This window comes from Mesoplodon mirus (assembly GCF_964341445.2).
Source record: "Mesoplodon mirus genome assembly, chromosome: 4".
Taxonomy (NCBI): domain Eukaryota; kingdom Metazoa; phylum Chordata; class Mammalia; order Artiodactyla; family Ziphiidae; genus Mesoplodon; species Mesoplodon mirus.
In genome coordinates, this window is record NC_138979.1 from 46,201,065 (window position 1) to 46,219,984 (window position 18,920).

General features: G+C 37.3%; 2 protein-coding genes across 4 annotated transcripts in view; both read right to left on the minus strand.

Annotated features, from left to right (window-relative positions):
* Positions 1 to 18,920, minus strand: part of CCPG1 (cell cycle progression 1) — a 39,597-nt gene that overhangs the window by 15,467 nt on the left and 5,210 nt on the right. For all 3 annotated transcript variants that reach the window (XM_082618359.1, XM_082618358.1, XM_082618357.1), the window contains exons 2-5: positions 7,270 to 7,338; positions 4,081 to 4,198; positions 2,068 to 2,144; positions 889 to 1,093 (exon numbers count right to left, since the gene is read on the minus strand). In XM_082618359.1, the coding sequence (XP_082474485.1) occupies positions 889 to 1,093; positions 2,068 to 2,144; positions 4,081 to 4,198; positions 7,270 to 7,329 (460 nt within the window). In that variant the 5' untranslated portion in view covers positions 7,330 to 7,338. The remainder of the gene's footprint in view (positions 1 to 888; positions 1,094 to 2,067; positions 2,145 to 4,080; positions 4,199 to 7,269; positions 7,339 to 18,920) is intronic.
* LOC309803553 (guanine nucleotide-binding protein G(I)/G(S)/G(O) subunit gamma-12-like) lies at positions 14,674 to 15,427 on the minus strand. The gene has a single exon (XM_082619942.1). The coding sequence runs from the start codon at positions 15,241 to 15,243 to the stop codon at positions 15,025 to 15,027; it is 219 nt and encodes a 72-aa protein (XP_082476068.1). The 5' UTR covers positions 15,244 to 15,427; the 3' UTR covers positions 14,674 to 15,024.

Consider the following 18,920-nt stretch of genomic DNA (forward strand, 5'->3'; position numbering starts at 1 on the left):
GAAATAAATACTACACGTTTCTGTTTTTGCATCAAATTAGGAAACTCTTATTATCACTAGCAATGTTCCAGGTACCTCTCACATAATTCACCCTAAATTATAATTGGGGGTTAAATACCGTGGGTTAATTATAGATTTCTTTCTTAGATTTTCTGTAACTTTGTGTCTAAATATTTATATTACCCTGAAAGATGTTATATATGTCCCTAAAACTGAGCCAAAGAATTGTATGGGGAATTAGCTCAGTAACTCACATTTTACCTCCAAATGATTCTGTCTGAACAACAGGCATTCACTGCATTAAAAATGTGACTTACAATAGGTACATTTTCATAACTCAATCTAAAGTGAAAGATCCAAAGTTCAGGGGCTTCAGGATGCTGCTGTTTTGCCAGTTCCTTAAACCCTGTTTGGCACATGGTAGCACACAATAAATGTTTGTTGACTGACTAATAATTAAATGGATCTGGAAGGCTTCAATAAAAAGTTTCTTTCACTATTTCTATAATATAAAATTTGTACCACTGTAACTACAAATCTTATTAACATTGTCCTCCTTTTTTAAGTATAATGGCTCAATCTCCCACTCCTAAAGACCTAAAAACTGTCAAATGCATTTTGGAGTGTTTGAGAGATTAACAAATCTCCTTGAAGCTATTTTTTCTCTTCTTTCAATGATAAAAGATGGTATTTATTGGACTACTGTGCTCTAGGCCCTAGGTCTAGGAAAACACTAGATATAACAGTAGATTTTACAAAAAATTTTCGTGAGTTTTACCCAAACATATTCAAAACTTGAAATTCAGGGTCAGAAAACAAGCCATTATATAAAATGTGTTCACAAGAGTCCTAAGTCTCCTATCAGCGTATCCGTTATGTAGTTCTTACCAGTTTCTGGCTGACAAAATGTATATTGGCTGCTAGAGGAAGAGCCCATGTTAAAGTCTTCTGGACTCTGTGCTTCTTTAACAATTATTGCTTCTTCTTGATTCCCAGTTTCTTCTAACTTAGGTGGCTCAAGTGTAACAATATCAGAATCATCACTGACAGTTCCAAAATAGAGATTGTCATCAGGTAACTTTTCTTCCTCTCCCTGAAGAATCATAATTTTAGAGACAAATTCAACAATTATTTATGGGCCTTATATTTTCTAGGCAGTTCAAAGTATATAATGGTACTTAAGTAGTATGGTGATTGGGTTTAAAATAAGTCCTGCCCAACAGGAAAAGATTACACAATAGTAGGTTCATCCTAAGGAATTCCCTGCTGGTCCAGTGGTTAGGACTCTGCACTTTCACTGCCAGGGGCTCAGGTTCAATCCCTGGTCAGGGAACTAGGATCTCACAAGCCATGTGGCACAGCCCCAAAACAAAAACAAAAACAAATAGTAGGCTTATCTTTCAGTCTGAAAATACCATCAAACCTGTTGGCAACTCTAATTCTTTCAGAATTAAATCAGACTGCTGTCTACCATTCATTCTTGGGCTGCAGAAGCTGAGAAACAAACCCACCTTTCCAACCCAATGTCCACAAAAAGGAGAGGATTTGTTTCTCACCAGTTCTACGGGTTTATTTGGGCATAACTCTGTGGTCAGGGAGCCCATAAAAGACTGATTAAATTTTCCTTATTAACTTCAAAAGCTATGTAATGTAAAGATCATCCAGCTATCTAGTTTTATCTGGAAGTCAAGTAAAATGCCAGAGGACAAAGTTTGTTCTCAAATTTTAAAACTAACCTTCATTTTAGATATGAACCCTTAATTTCTCAATATAATTCAAGAAAGCAACATATTTCCAAAGAAAATATTAGAGGTGAAATGAACAGATCTTTAACACATTACCAAGAAATCACTTTTCTAAATTAAAAGATAGCTCACTTAATTAGGAGTTATATGGAAGCTAACTTTAATCTTAAAACTGACCAACCTGCAGAATCCCAAATTTTTCAACAAAAGATATTTATAATTCAAATAGGAACAGAACGCACAAATAGAAATGGAAGCTTTAATTAGTATTCTCTAATAAATACTGTTTATCATATATCCACATAGTAAAACACAAGGTTACCTCAAGTGCTGACTTCATTTCCTCCAAAGCTGGATAAGTAGTTCCTCCCATTAACACTGTGTCATTCTGGCTGCTCTCTGACATAAAGCAAAGATCAATTTAATTACACTTCATCGACTTTTTTTTTTGTCTGCATATATTATAATATAGGCAGATAAAATCTATTCCTAATTTTTAAAGTGGATTTAATGAAATGCCACATGTAATTACAACAGTCACTCTATTGTTACTAAAAAGATCTCTGTATTTCAAATATAACTATTTGAAATTGTCAGGGGATAATTTTAGGTACTGAACTGAACTCATTTAAAAATCTACTAAAGGGCTTCCCTGGTGGCGCAGTGGTTGAGAGTCCGCCTGCCGATGCAGGGGACACGTGTTCGTGACCCGGTCCGGGAAGATCCCACATGCCGCGGAGCGGCTGGGCCCGTGAGCCATGGCCACTGAGCCTGTGCGTCCGGAGCCTGTGTGTCCAGAGCCTGTGCTCCGCAACGGGAGAGGCCACAACAGTGAGAGGCCTGCGTACCATAAAAAAAAAAAAAAAAATTCTACTAAAAACCATAATCCCTAAATAAACAATCTCTACGTTACAATTCCAAAGTACTTAAGCCAAGGTGTTTGTAAAAACCTGTTAATATGGAAAAATGATTCTCAGATAATTGACAGCACGTTTCCTGAATTCTTAGTTCATTCATAATTCTTAAACGTACCACTATTCTAATGACTGTCAATGCCTAGTAACACAAGAATCAAAACTATGGCTTCAAATTACAAATCTTTACAATAAAAAATAGACTACAAAAAACAAGGCCTCAAAAGAACACAGAAAAACAAGATAATGTCACCATAGCAGATGCAGATATATTTTACAAGAAACTCTCAAAAAACAATGTACAAATTAGAGTTTATAATGTCATATTTTTAATGAAAAAGGTTATGAAATGTTAATAGAAGCTAAAAATATTAAAACAGTATACAATAAGCATCAGGTTTTATGCATTGTTGGTATAATATTACCTCCAGATAAAAAGAATTATAGATGGCTTTGAATTTTTTTGCTCATTTGTTTTTCTATCATAAATGTGTATTTCTCATGTAATTTAACCCCTCCAAAATAACAAAGGGAAAAAAACCCAAACATCACTTGTGTGTGTTATATAGCTCCTTAACAGAATATTAATTTGGAGATAAGACTCCGCAACGAAGGTGGACCTGGGTCCAAGGACGCCTGAGGAAGTATGGAAATTTTTTTTTACATATCTAAATATATGCATTTCTTGGGAGAGACCATCCACAGCTTTCAGATTCTCAAAGAGATCTCTGACCCATGAAAGATGAGAATCACTGTTCAAATGAGAACAGCAATCAACACATAAGCTGAAAACAAGATTAACAGGTATAATCTTTTATATTTCTGGCCTTGACACATGCACTTTATTCTCCTGACGGAGAAATGTTCTGTTTACATTTTAATGCAATTTTTAAAAGAAAATTTAAGAAGTAATTTTTAAATATGAAGATGTATTAATTATTTGGGTTTCTTAATCCTCTATATAATTAATATGGGCATCAAATCCCACAGAAGAATATATAACATCAATGCAATACAGTAGTTAAATGCCATTTACCACCTATAACCAAAGGTACTCTGAAGTGTGGTAACTGGAGAAGAGTTTAGTAAATCCTTTGTGTGAATAAATAATTTTGTATATCACTAGTCTTAATCAAGGTTAATAATATTTAGTCACTGTTTACACTAGCAGTATCAAAGAGTCATATGGAGGCCCCACTATGTACTATAGCTACAAACAAACAAACCCCCTGGGTAATTTGGTGCCACTGGGTTCTTCAGAGCTGCCCACCTAATTCACACGAAAATTCTAGTCTTTCAGTGTGACTTGATGATTTAGACTAGCCAGAAAGGCTGCCCACCTAGAAAGAAGGCAAGATTCATAATGTTGTTCACATATCCTATTAAAAAAAAAAAGAAAAATCAGACTTCTTTAAACTTACCTCCCTGCTCTAGCTGCAATACTTGTAGCTCCTCTTGTGATAAAGATGAACATTCTGGGGTGAGCTCACAGCTGTCATTGGCTGCATGTTCAGAATTCACCATCTCTATATCAGACCCCTAGATAAAAAGTGTTAATCAGTTATTTGTCTATCAGCTGCCCAAAGCTAGATGTGACTACATGTAGATGCTTCCATTTTTAAAAGTCCCAGATGCTGCTATACTCCAAGGGGAACAGTATCTATTCCTTTTTTTTTTTTTTAATTTAAATTTTTTTAAATTTTTGGTCGCGTTGGGTCTCGTTGCTGCGCGTGGGCTTTCTCTAGTTGTGGTGAGCTGGGGCTACTCTTCATTGCAGTGCATGGGCTTCTCATTGCGGCAGCTTCTCTTGTTGCAGAGCACGGGTTCTAGGGGCACAGGCTTCAGTAGTTGTGGCACACAGGCTCAGTAGTTGTGATGCACGGGCTTAGTTGCTCCACGGCATGTGGGTCTTCCCGGACCAGGAATCAAACCCGTGTCCCCTGCATTGGCAGGCGGATTCTTAACCACTGCACCACCAGGGAAGTCCAGTATCTATTCCTTTTGTTCAATTTAGTCCATAAAACCTACAGCACGGGAGCCATAGGTTTAGATTCTAAAAGAAGTCAGTCCTGGGACTTCCCTGGTGGCACAGTGGTTAAGGATCCACCTGCCAATGCAGGGGACACGGGTTCGAGCCCTGGTCCGGAAAGATCCAACATACCGTGGAGCAACTAAGCCCATACGCCACAACTACTGAGCCCACATGCCAAAACTACTGAAGCCCGCATGCCTAGAGCCCATGCTCTGCAACAAGAGAAGCCACCACAATGAGAAGCCGTGCACCACAATGAAGAGTAGCCCCCGTTCACAGCAACGAAAGACCCAACGCAGTCAAAAATAAATAAATTTTAGGGCTTCCCTGGTGGTGCAGTGGTTGAGAGTCCGCCTGCCAAAGCAGGGGACGCGGGTTCGTGCCCTGGTCCGGGAGGATCCCACGTGCCGCGGAGTGGCTGGGCCCGTGAGCCATGGCCGTTGAGCCTGCGCGTCCGGAGCCTGTGCTCCGCAATGGGAGAGGCCACAACAGTGAGAGGCCCGCGTATCGCAAAAAAAAAAAATAATAAATAAATAAATAAATAAATTTTAAAAAAATAAATAAAATTTTAAAAAATCTTAAAAACAATAAAATAAGTCAGTCTAAAAGTTAAACACTCTAACTATGCTATAAGCCCAAGCAATAAATCTGAATTCCAGAGGATAAGTTTCTAAATTTAGCTATTTCTGTTAATTTGCTTCTACTCAACACTTATGGAACTACTCTAGGCAAAGCATTTTGCTAGTGTCACAGGATATGAAAAACTGAAATCTAAAATTCAGATTTATAGCCTATTCAGAGAAACAGCCATAAGCAAATAGCTACTTATTATTGCAACATATTCAGAGAAACAGCCATGAGCAAATAGCTACTTATTATTGCAACATATGACTAAAAAGGTTTAAGGGCAAGGATTAAAATTAACCTATTAGATTAATGGAGTAAACTTTCCTTATAAAATTTCAGACTGTTCTTTTATTCTTCCAAGGTTTTCCTTCTTACTTTGATGTCAGACTGTCTTTTCTTTAATAAAAGTGGATCTTAACAGGGTTTTTTTCTCATCTTAATTAGCAAAATAAGTTATCCACTAACGACTCTGTCTCTCTCCAGGCCCCTCACTCAATTTTCCTATAATTTAGTAATCCATGAAATCAAAAGGTCTGAGTTCTCCTGATATACATAACTCACAACAGCAAAAACCAAGAGACGTCATTAAAGCAGTGGGTTTGAGTTGAGTCCTAAAGAGAATTCTGAGTATAAGACTTTGGGATTGCCTAAAGTGGCAGGAGACTGGTAGTAACAGACACGAGGTTTGGGTTGAATTGTGAGTCACTGGGGAGACCAGATCTGGCCTAAATCAGAATGGTAGCAATGGTAAAGGAAAAGGAAATACATGTAAGAGACATTAGCAAAAAATAGTAGAACCTGATAACAAGATATGGAAGGAAGAAGGATAAAGGTACAAATATGATCAACTCTGTGACAAGGTATCTCTAATACAGAACGCCCAAATGACACACTTGGCTAAATGCCAGAAAAGTTTGCTCTCTTGCTTCACACTACAGACTCCCACAGCTGCCTTACTTCTATACTGTTAATTATCCTCGAAGGAGAAATTGTTACTATGAGAGTTGATCTAAGCTTTGGAGAAAACAGGTTAAAAACAGAAAAGTCACTTATTAAAAAAAAAGAAGAAAGAAACCACATTAATTTCAACTGGTACAGCTGCTAATAAACTTTAAAACTTTCTTGCAGAAACTTTGGTTAATGTTGTTTTCTAGAAGTCATGACTAACCAATTGTCTAAATATTAAATTATCAAAGGAATTGTAAAAGATACCATTTAAAATTTTTATTGATGAAGGAAAATAAGTGAGGCTTGAGTCTAAAAATAAACAGGAAAATTATAGATAAATCCATTAACACTTTAAATAGGTATAGTTTTTATCTTTTTGCTTCTATACGTCACTATTTTATGATTTTTCTGTAATTAACATATTACCAGTGTGAGAAAATAAATTACTGTTTATTATGTACTAGTTATGTAACATATTTCTATAGTCAAATTCATTTTTAAGAGTTCTAGCCATAGTCCTTTTTCCATCAAGTTCTGAAATGATAATATAATGTAACGTAACATAACATGGGTGGAACACATGTTCTCCATGCTCCTTGGTCTGTTTAAACGCAGGCTCTGATGTTTTCTAGTTACATAATCTTGGCCAAATTACTGAATCTCCATAAGCTTTGGTCTTCTCAACTATGAAATGAGAATGAAAACAATCTGTACCACAGAGGGTTGTTTAAAATTATGAGAACATAAGCACAGGACCTGACCAATAATAAGCCCTCAGTAAATATCTGCCAAATGTCTCAAAGCTGAGAAAAGCAATGTCCAATAACATGCTGGCTCGTGAAGAGTTTTCAGCAGTGAAGTGAAATGTAGGTGGGAAAAGCTATAGACAATGGAACCTTATGCTTAAAGGTAAAAAACTAATGGCCTTCAAAGAACCCAGTTTACATCACTGTTAACACTGTAATATTACAAACTGCCTTATAAAAAGTATTAAGTAGCATACCTCATGATTGATGACAGTCCAACCACAAGATGAATCACTGTCACTGGAATTTTCAGACATTTTTCAGGTCTACAAATACAAAAACATATTGATATGTGGGACACATTTTTTTAAATTCTATAGGAAGTACTATATATGACCCAAGTACAAAAAGTGGCTTACTGCCTTCTAGGTGAAACTGAGACAACCCACCCATAGATTTACCAAATAGGATATGCTTGCATTATCTATATGAACAAATACAACCAAACTTTATGACAAGGAGATCCTCCTGAGCCAAAACAGTCTAGACGGTCTTACTGTGGAATGAAGAGGCAAGCTGGATCTGAAAGAAAATGTAGGATTTGGCCAGGCAGAAACAAAGGTAAATGAGAACAATCTGACTCTGAGGAAGTCAACTGTTGAGGGAATGACAAATGGGGAACAGTCAGCCAGAGTAAAAGCCTATGTTTTCAATGAACAGTATGGTGTGAAAATCATGGCTGAAGAAACCAAGTGGGGGAAAGAGAAGAGTTCCAAGGCCCAGCAAAATGAAATCTACTGTTGTCAACATGAAGCAATTAATATTTTCAAGCAGGGAAGGAATGTGATCAAATGGTTTTTAGGAAAATAACCACTTCAGTTCCATTAAAACAGGGGAAGAAAAAGACCAGAAGTTGGTTAGAAACTTGTGGCCACTGGCAATAACCTAGATAGGCTCAAGTCCTAAACTAGCACACATTGGTCACTCTACCTGGTTTGTTCTACCCTTTCTATCTGAAACTCCTATTTAAACTTCAAAATTACGCTCATTAAAGTAAATGGTATCTTGCTGACTTTGTTCTATACATATGTCTTATAAATGCTTCTATTACTGCACATATACTGAGAACCCATTATATCCAAGTTGATGGTTAGTGTTCTAACAGAACTCTATTGCAGACAATCTAATATGTAACCAGTGCACAAATGAAAACGGCAAAAAGTATAGATGTGGACCGTCCATTAGTGATTCTGGAGACTCTCATAAATTAATATTTTAAAAAGAGAAGATACAGAGAGGTGGCTGGTCACTGATAGTACAAAATAAGCATGTTTTCAGACAAATTATTCAAAATCTAAAATAAGAGATAAAGACAACTGTGTGACTTTTAATGTCACTCGAGACAGAACATTTTACAATAAATTCACCTGAGGTCATTTGATTGTTTGATTTCCCATTTACAACTAATTAGGGCCCAGGCAGTTTCTAAATTTAAAGGTAAATTTGTAAAAAAAAAAAAAAAAAAAAAAAAACTATTACAGTGAAATGTACTTTTTCTGTCCAGTAGAGAATACTATCCCAAAGGCTAGGCCTAAATACCCTCCCTATAGGATATTAACCAATTTTATATCTTAGCAATTTTATTTCACCATTCCTTATTAAACTGACTACATAAAGCCCAATTTCTCATTGAACCAGTTTTCATGAGTTAAAAACTTTGATGTTACTATTTGTATTTGAATTATTTTATAACAATTTGAAAGTTGTGGGTTAGCATATTAGACTGCACAAAGACTGAGCAGTTAACTTTGCAGGAAGAAAGGAAAATGGTCAAAGCAGGCTTTATAAATGAGGTTGTAATGTTTTTAGACATGCTGGACAGCATATTTTTTAACTGAATTAGTTGCCAAAATTTTAAAATTGAGAGCTATCACAAAAAAATTAAGTTCTGGTTCCTTATTACCAAAAAAGAAAATATGACGACACTGGAAGGATTTCCCAAGAGATAATGGGAAAAGCACTACAAAAATAAAGGCAGAAAAAATTAAAGAATATAAAACTTCTAAGAAATTCAATTAATTTAGCATGAGTGAAGTATTAAAAGAAGACATCTGAAAATCAGAATCTTTCAAAGGGCACATATTAAAATGGGGAAACAATTAAAGGGCCCTGGACCTGTGGGATACAAAGAATCAATGCAATATTCCATGAAAAAGATGAGCACCTAAATTTAACCAGTACTGATGAGGGGGAGAGGGTAAATAGGATGGGGAGGGGTTAGGAGAGATTTGAGAAGACAGACACGAAGGATTTTTAAAGGACTGAATAACCAAGAAGAATAACAAAGAATAGAAAAAAGAAAGTATAGTATATTTTGGTTTAAGTGACTTGGTATTTGGAAAAACCATTCTATATATGGAACAAGTAGGTAGGGCTTAACGATTAAGAAAATTGGCCTAGGACTTCCCTGGTGGCACAGTGGTTAAGAACCCGCCTGCCAGCGCAGGGGACACGGGTTCGAGCCCTGGTCCAGGAAGATCCCACATGCCACAGAGCAACTAAGCCCCTGCGCCACGACTACTGAGCCTGCACTCTAGAGCCCGTGAGCCACAACTACTGAGCCCTGCGAGCCTAGAGCCCGTGCTCTGCAACAAGAGAAGCCACCACAGTGAGAAGCCCACACACCGCAATGAAGAGTAGCCCCCACTCACTGCAACCAGAGAAGGCCTGCACGCAGCAACAAGACCCAATGCAGTCAAAAATAAATATTTTTTTAAAAGGAAAATTGGCCTAAAAAAAATAGCAATCATTCTTCACCATGTGAAAGCTCCTCTTCCCTTTGTAAACCCCCAGTTCCTAACCTCCTCTAGCAGCCCACAGTCTCACTGCTGCTCCATCTCACCCCCAGACTTACATAACCTTCCAAAACTCCTGGGATACAAGACCTGATCAGGGATATTTAACGTGTATATATCTCCTGCCCTTACCTAGGTAATTTCCATTTAAACAGTTCGTTTAAATAGATAGTTCCCAGCTTTTGTTTTCCGATCAAGAACTCTAATTGCCAGCTTCCCTGGTGGCGCAGTGATTGAGAGTCTGCCCCCCGATGCAGGGGACACGGGTTCGTGCCCCGGTCCGGAAAGATCCCACATGCCACGGAGTGGCTGGGCCCGTGAGCCATGGCCGCTGACCCTGCGCGTCCGGAGCCTGTGCTCCGCAACGGGAGAGGCCACAGCAGTGAGAGGCCCACATACAGCAAGAACTCTAATTGCTCTGGAGATAAGCAAAGACAAGATTTCAAAAGAAAGTTACATACATTGCTAAACTGGGACTTTATCATATTTGAATTTCTCAAATCAAGGAGCCCACTTTAATCGGATCCCAGTTTAATTCTTTGTTTACTTGCCCTGGCTTCACATCTAGCCCAAATGAGGAAAAAAAGATTCCCCTACTGGCCATAACACCACAGTAAGAGTTTGGTAAGCAAAATTCACAGCCCCACTAAAGAGCTCTCTTAGTTCAGGTGTTTTCAAAAAGTTGGGTGAACTGAAATTAAATCAAATTTTTAAAAAGTAAATTTCTGAGCCCCATCCTAGACACATTGACTCTGAAAGCTGCCTCTGTATTTGAACTTCCCCACTATAGCCAGTTATCTTCCTAAAATGGTAATATTTTGTCATTCCTTAAAAATGTTAAGATTTTCATACTGTCTTCAGGATAATGCCCACAGGCCTTAAACTTGAAGTGTTTTGTCTCTAGCATCTCATCCTCTCTCCCTCCATCCCCTCCCTCTCCCCTCCACCTTTTCAATTCTGCTAAAAAGCTTAGCTTTCTCTTAATTCAGGGGCTTTGCATATTCTGATCTCAGTTCCTCACCTCCTTACTTCTACCCAAACTCCTGTGCCCACTCTTCTATCTCAGCTAATGCATCACTTTGTGAACCATTCCCTGACCCCATTCCCAAAGACTAGTATATTCCCTAATCTACTACTTAAAATACAATACTATGCTGTAATTGCTTGTTTAATTGACTGGTAACACATATTAAGCACTCAATAAAGAAAAAAGGTAAACATTTCTGGGTGATGATGCAGTTAGTGACACACGTCTAAACTGTTCCTCGAGGAACTCAAAATTCTGGAGGAATCCATGAGGTTCCTCTCCCCATTATTTTGACCAAAGGTAAATGCAAAAACCTGTTCCATTTTGAGGGCTTTACTAATAATAACTTAGAAATAAGCAGAGTTTATGGGAAAGTTACAAAGGCATAAAAAATCATACAAAGCTATAAAGCTAAGGGTACTTTATGAAGATGATAAACTTGAAGCCCTTTTCTAGACTCAGGCTTCGTTTTATTCCTCGGGGTAGCTTCTTTACCCCCATCTCCAGTCATATATTTCCCCATTGCTTTTTGGATGATCACTAGTAGGTTTCTCAGGCCTTTCAAATAAAGCATCTACAAAACTAAGATCATCGTCCTGCTGCTCTTCCTGTTTCTATCATCTCAGAGAATAGCATTAGCCAAAAATAATCTGGCTGCAAGCAAGCAAAAGCCACCAAACATCAGGTCAAAAATCCTAGATTTAGGGTAACTACATTTGGGATAACTAAAACTTGCCTTGACCCAAAAATCCAATCAGGTCTAAATCCTTATCCACTTCCTATCCCAACTTCATCATTTCCCACTTCTATTACAGTGACGGCTCTCTAAGAGATCTCTGCCTGCAGTTTCAAATTCCCCTCCAGTCACTCCTTCCCAATGCTGTCCCTACTCTGTTTATCCGAACACATAAATCTGATCACTTAATCAATCACTTAAAATTGGTCTCCACTGCCTTCAAGAGAAACTCCAAAATCCTACAATAATAGCCTCTAGAACAGAGACAAATCATTTAAATTATCACTTCATAAGAAATCCTATGGAACATTTCTTCACAACATGTAAGTATTCATAGAACTCTCTGGAAGAGAATTTGACACTAAGCATTACAAACATATGGTTTCCACATAGAAGATAGCACATATTAGTCATATTAGCATGTAAATTTATTACATGGATGTTCATATCTCATTTATGAAGTTACTTAAGTAGAAGGATTATACTACACTAGTATAATCACACTCTCCAGCAGATGGGTCTACAGTTAGTACCATTTTTAATTCACTCCTTTATCCATCTGTTCATTCAATATTTATTGAGTTCTTAGCACATGCAAGATACTGAAAATATACCAATGTACAAAACAAGTAAGAGTCTTGGCTTCCTGGAGCTTAAATTCTATCAGCAATTGACTAGATTGAACTTCATCTGAGCCCTGTGCTCCAGGAAAGCAAGGAAGGTTGAGAAATTTCCCCATCCTGTTTTGTGTTCTGACTGATAGCTAACTGCAAAGGACCAACCTGCCCTCAAAAAATCCCAGGTAAGACTCACTTCCACCCATCCTGAGTGCCTTGTTTACTTGCCTCTATAAAACTCCTCGGTTCACTGAGATATTCCTATTGCAATAGTCTGAATTAAATTCATCTCAATTTTCTGGGACTTCCCTGGCAGTCCAGTGGTTAAGACTGCATGCTTCCATGTAGGGGGCATGGGTTCAATCCCTGGTTGGGGAACTAAGATCCCACATGCCACACGGCGTGGCCAAAGGAAAAAAAAAAATCATTTCAATTTTCCTAAGCACTTCATCTTTCACACTGGAGTCATCCAATAAACAATATTACCTGGTAGAATACACAGTGTATTTGATGGTATATTTCCTACTACAGAGAAAGCATAGGAAAAGAGAATAGAAAATGTTGGGTTGGAGAGGCTTAATTTCAAAAAGGATAATCAGCGAAAGCTTCCTTAAGAAGGTATATTTGAGCAAAGACTTGAATGAGTGAGTGAATCATCGTGCAGTTAACTGGGTAAAGAGTGTTTCAGACCGAAGAAACAGTAGGTACAAAGCTGGAACCAAGCCCATATCTATGAGAATCAGCAAGGAGGCCTGTGTGGTTGGAGAGGAGTGGGCTACCAGGAAAGTGGGAAAAGAGGAGGACAGAGAGATAATGGAGTGGGAGACAAATGATGTAGGGCCTTACAGATCCTAAGACTTTTTACTCTGAGTGAAACTAAAAGTCACAGAAGAATTTTGAGCAAAGGAATAGAAAGATCACACTGGCTGCCCTATTGAGACAGCACTGTGAGGGGGCAAAGGCAGAAGCAGGAAGACCATTTGCAAAGCTACCACAGTAATCCAGGTGGGATGATGGTGCTTTGGACCAGGGTGGTAGCAAAGACAGTAAGAAGTGGGCAAATTATACATATATTTTGAAGGTATAACCAACTGGGCTTCCTGATGTACTGAATACTAGGTATGAGGGATGACCCCTGTCCTAAGTAAATACAAGAATGGAATGGCCATTAAGACTGGAAGACTTCAAAAGCAGCAGGTTATGAAAGGAAAATTGGTAAACTCATTGGGGACATATTAAATTTGAGACAGCTATTATCACATCCAAGTTGAAACGTCAAGTAGGCAGTTGGAGACTTAATTTAGGGGAGAGATACAGACCAAAGATGTAATTTTAAAACACCTTAGGTGGCAGCTGTCAAAACTAATAACAGAGCAACAATATTAATTTTACCTCATAAAATACAACTGCAGTGAATATTACCTGATATGATGGTGCCCCTCATCATTCCTGAGTAGCTACATTTTACTATGGAAAAGGTACGGTTTCCATTACTGTATCTTCTAGAATTAGACACGATGGAGAAGAATGGGGGCATTATTCTCCCACACGTCTACAATTCCGATGTAAGCCAACCAATGGGCTGTGACCAAAGGTCCCAAAAGTGCTGCTGTACTGTAAATGTGATCAAAGATGAGTCAGTCAGTCTAGACATCTTTCAAGAACCTACTTCTATCATGCTTTTCAGAGGTTCTGGAACTTTCATCTCCCCAAGAGGATATGAAAATGCCTGCTTTAAACCAGACTGTTGGATAAAGGAAAGAGGACCCAAGATCCCAACTAATAAAAACTTTTTAAATGTCCCTTATATTCTTTTTTTTGTCCAATAACAACCCTACAAAAATAAACAAGCAGAAGATGTAGTTGAGTTAATTGGTGGCAAGTACTGTGGAGAAAAATAAAGCAAAAAGGGGGAAAACTGAGTGCAGGGAGTAGGGGGTGGGGATTAGAATTTTAAATAAGGTTGTTAGGGAAGACCTCCCACCAACATAACGAAGGTACCTATTTCTCCACAACCTCACCAAAAAAATAACAACCATCTTTAATTTCTGACCATGTCATGAGCAAAAAAAAGTAAATCTCCTATTTCAATCTGCATTTCCAAGATGACTCAGTGGGGCTGTGCATCTTTTCCTATGTTTATTGGCTATCCTTATTTCATTTCCCATGAATTATCTAATGTTCGCATGTTCACTTTCCTATTGGGCTGTTTCTGTTGATTTTCAGAAGTTCTTCATAAACTGGGTCGTGAATGAATTCACTGCTAAACCTACTGCAAATATTTTTTTCTAGCATGCTTCAATTTAAAAACTTATCTTCTATCATAGATGTCTTTAAATTTTATGCAGTCAAATGTTGAGGATGGAGAATAAGGTGTTTTTTTTTTGTTTTTTGGGGGGTTTTTTTGGGTTTTTTTAGGACAAGTTATTCTTGGCATTTTAATCAAGACGAGTCCTTAGGTAATTTAGGTCTTAATGGATCATTCACATATTTGTTTTTTTAAAAGGCCAGACCAACTTTCCTTCAGCAGTAACCCAATATGACACCAGAGTTAACATATGGAAAACAAGATTGTTATTCTGTATTAATTCATTAAAGGGCATTTTAGAGAAAGGACAACTCGGAAAACAAAGACTTCAGAGTCCATGATTCCAAGTTAGTTAAGAACATTTTAGTTATTAGCAGTGGTTACCAAATAAGCTGAAGGTCAATCTTTTCAAGGAGCTGCTCATCATTTGCTTTGTTGAGAAGAGGGGAGGAACCACTTCACTACTCCTCTATAAGATGATGCAGGTCTTTTTATCCTTGAAAGGGTTTTCTGAAGTTGGTATCCCCATCAGCAGAGGGTCATTCCTCGCATGCTCCTCACAGTAGGACATGAGGTCCGCTGATGCCTTTGAAACCTTTATTCTTTTGATGGAGGCTTCCATTCTCAACTGCTGCACAGTCCTTCTTGCCTGGGCGATGTTGTTGGTGCTGGCTGTCTTGCTCGACATCTTCAGTTACGGTTTCACCTGAAATCAGTAAGACTCTGTGTGGCCCACCGTTACCAGGTTTTAGGTGATGGAATGAATCTGTCGGTGCGCTGCCCCTGCCGTCACCGCCGCTGCCGGGGACTCTGTCTCTAAGGGCTCCTGGAGGCGACTCCGACCTCTCCTCCTCAATAAGGTGTTTTTTATAGCCTATATTTTACACCTTGCTTTAGAAAGTCTTCCCTACTCTCAAGATTGTAAATTTTTCTCCTATATTTTCTACTAATACTTTTTCAGAGTTTTGGCTTTTACATTTAGCTATTTAATCTGTGAATCTGGGTTTTCGCCCTTTTAGTGTGAGGTAGAAATTATGTCAATTATTAAATATTCCATATTTTTTCTATGATTTAAAATGCCACTGTCACATAAAGTCCCATACATTTATGAATCTGTCACATAAAGTCCCATACATTTATGAATCAGTTTCTGTAGTCTCCATTCTGTTCCAATGATCTATATTCCAGCACCAAAACAAGGCTGTTTTAATTACAATGGTACTCACCACTTTTTACAGTGCTATTTTGCAACTCTTCGCTTGGTCCCTCCCTAAACACACACAACCACTCTGAACATTTACGTACAGGCAACAATGAAACTGACTGCAGGTTACATGCAATACTTATTCCAAACGCTAGAATGTTTTTTTTAAACTTCCTGTGCAAAAGTCTCCCCATGACCTTGAGAATAAGTATTCTGCACAATAAAGTCAAACTTCTTAAGGGGACATCCAAATGCTTCCACTACCTGGCTCTAGCCTAGCTTGCAATCGATTAGTTCTCTCCTCCAGGGCTATTTCATCTGATCAAAGTAATCTACTTGCTACAAGTAGAGGAGCACAGCCCTACCTCCACGTCTTCACTTAATCTTAAGTCACACTTCCTGGAATGCTTTCCTCCTTTCCTTTCTTCTGATTTCCATCTTTAAGTCTCAGTCTCCTCCATGAAGTTTTCCTTCATGTTTCTGACACACTGATCTCTCCTTCCCCTGAATGTACAGCATTTATTTCTTATTTCTCAGCATAACTTCTGTACTTCTTAGCATACCTTGCCTAATAGCAGCTTCTATTACTTTTATCCATGAGTTACTTTACTAGTTAGTGTTGAGTTCAAAGCTTTTGATAAGGAGTTCCAATTTAATTTTCAATGTCTTTATAACAGCACAAAAATTTTAACTGCTCTCTACTAGTCAGAAGTCATACAATACATACATAATAATCGCTCATCTTTAATCGCTTAATATTCTATTTTATCTATAGAAAAGGACATACAAGCATTTTTACTCAGATCAGGAATTAAAGGATCAGAAATAGCAATGAGCTACAGGTCTAATTTCAGGTCTAGCCCCACCCCTTAAGCTTGCCTCTTTTAAATGTACCACAACTATGAATTTTTTTTATTCCTGCCTATTTTCAAAAGGGAGCTAGGGCCACTAAGATCACTAAGCACCAGAATGAAGGGGTTGAAACAGAAAAGCTTAAGAAATTCTAAGATTTTCTGTCTAAGTAAGGATCTAAAACTGTTACTGTCACTATGCTTTATGGTAATTTGGTACAAATTTACATCTTAAAAAGTACTGTGACAAACACTTCTGGAGTAAATGGTGAGAACTGTATCTCTTTGGGGAATTAAAGGGTCTTAAATCCTGTTCATTGTGGTGGGGGAAGAACCTTTCACTGTGTTGCTTTCTTTTTTCCAAATAGTCTCATCTTAAGTGAAGGCTCAGCTTATACTTTTTTTTTCATCTACAATGTCAACCTTATTTCAGTCCCCAAACTCTGGCAATAAATAAGCCTAGCCTAGGAGTGCCTAGTACCCACTAGGCCTTTGTGCTGTAGGAAAAAAAAAAAAGACTACCCTAGGGAAGTTGATTCCAAGGCTTATTGGCTAGAATGGCCAGGTAAACTCTTTATTTGAAAAAGAGTAAGTTTTTGTATGGCTTTTAAACTGTTACAGCAGATAAATCCTGCAACATATCTTCACGAAGCCCAGGCCAAACTGAATTGCTTCCAAACAGCATCAAGGGACAAATGATCTGACAGGCAATTCTGAATATGGAACTAAAGTGCTGGCTGCCATTCTGGATGCTCAAAACAGCAGAGCCTTTCTATGGTTGGTGTAAAAGGTAGAGAATGAAAGAGATGCAAAAGATAAGAGCCACTTTCACCTAAAACGCTTCTGAATTTAAAAGACAGTAAATTTCATTGTTCTTCCCCTCCTACCTCCCAAAAGGGTAAAAAAATCAGTTTTTTGACAAATTGCATCACTCAGGAATCATACTCTCCATTAAACGTCATAAATGTGGTGTTGCAAAAGACTTTCAGATTGATGTCATCTCTCATGTTTGCCTTGTGAAAGTTCAGCATTATTAAGATACGGCTTCATAAAACCTTAAGACCACCTGGTAAAAATACAGCCCAGAGATTTAAACACATAAAATAAAACCACACACACACACAAAAAGACTCAAACAAAACAGAAAAGTTTTACAATCCTGGGGTAAAGATGACCTTTTTTCTAAGCTTTACACAAAACCTAGAAATTGTAAAGGAAAAGCTTTTTATTATATAAAAATCATACACTTGTTTGCCAAAAGTCATAAAAGTAAGAATGATATACTGAGAATACCTGTGACATATAAAACAGAGTTTTCAAAACATTTAAAGTACACCAATAAATAAGAAAAAGGCTAAAAAACTGAATAGAAAATTTATCAAGGAATATGAGTAAGCAATTTATAGAAGATATTAAAATGGTTTATAAGGAAAAAATGCTCAACCTTACTACGAAAGATACACAAAGAGAAGCAAGATTATTTTAATGCCTAAACGATCAACAAAGATTAAACAGGTTAATAGGTTAGATACAGAAAAATAGGCACTGTAAACAGTAAAAATGCATAGTTATTATTATTTGAGTAATTTTGTAATAACAAAATTTTACAGGCAGATACCCTGTGACCTATCATCTCTATTTCATTTCCTATCCACCTCATTTCTAGGAATTTATCTGGTAGAAATACTCACATGAATATGAAAATACATATACATGTGTGTAAGAACGGTTGAATTTTTATAGTACAAAACTAGAAAGTGAAATGTCTATCAAGAGTTTATTAAAATTAAAATGTATAATATCTATTATTAATGCAGCCATTAAAAATTTAAAATAGATCAACATGTCCTGACATGGAAAGATATCAATAATATATTCTGTGAAAAAAGCAAGTCAGAAAATGATATGTATAATAAACCCTATTGATATTAATTTATATGCATTAGTCTAATTAAAATTTTAAAGAGTATCTTTCAAATCTAAAAAAACTAAAATTACACGTATTATGTCTGCTAAATTTCAGTGAGCTATTACCTTCATAACCAGCAGGAAAAAAAATATACATTTTTTTAAATGAAAAGACAAACCCAATATTAAGTAAATGAATGACTGACACAAATCCAATCATCTTCTGGATGACCAGTCTCTTCAGAACAAATTAAAGGACTAAAGGGAATCATATTAAAACGTTTATATCTGAGGTATCAGAAGTTTACTGGAGAAAACTGATGCTAGAGAAAAGAGAGCATAACCCAGGGATTTGAAGAGTCCACAGTGTAGTAATTACGGCATCAAGATGTGGGTCCAATG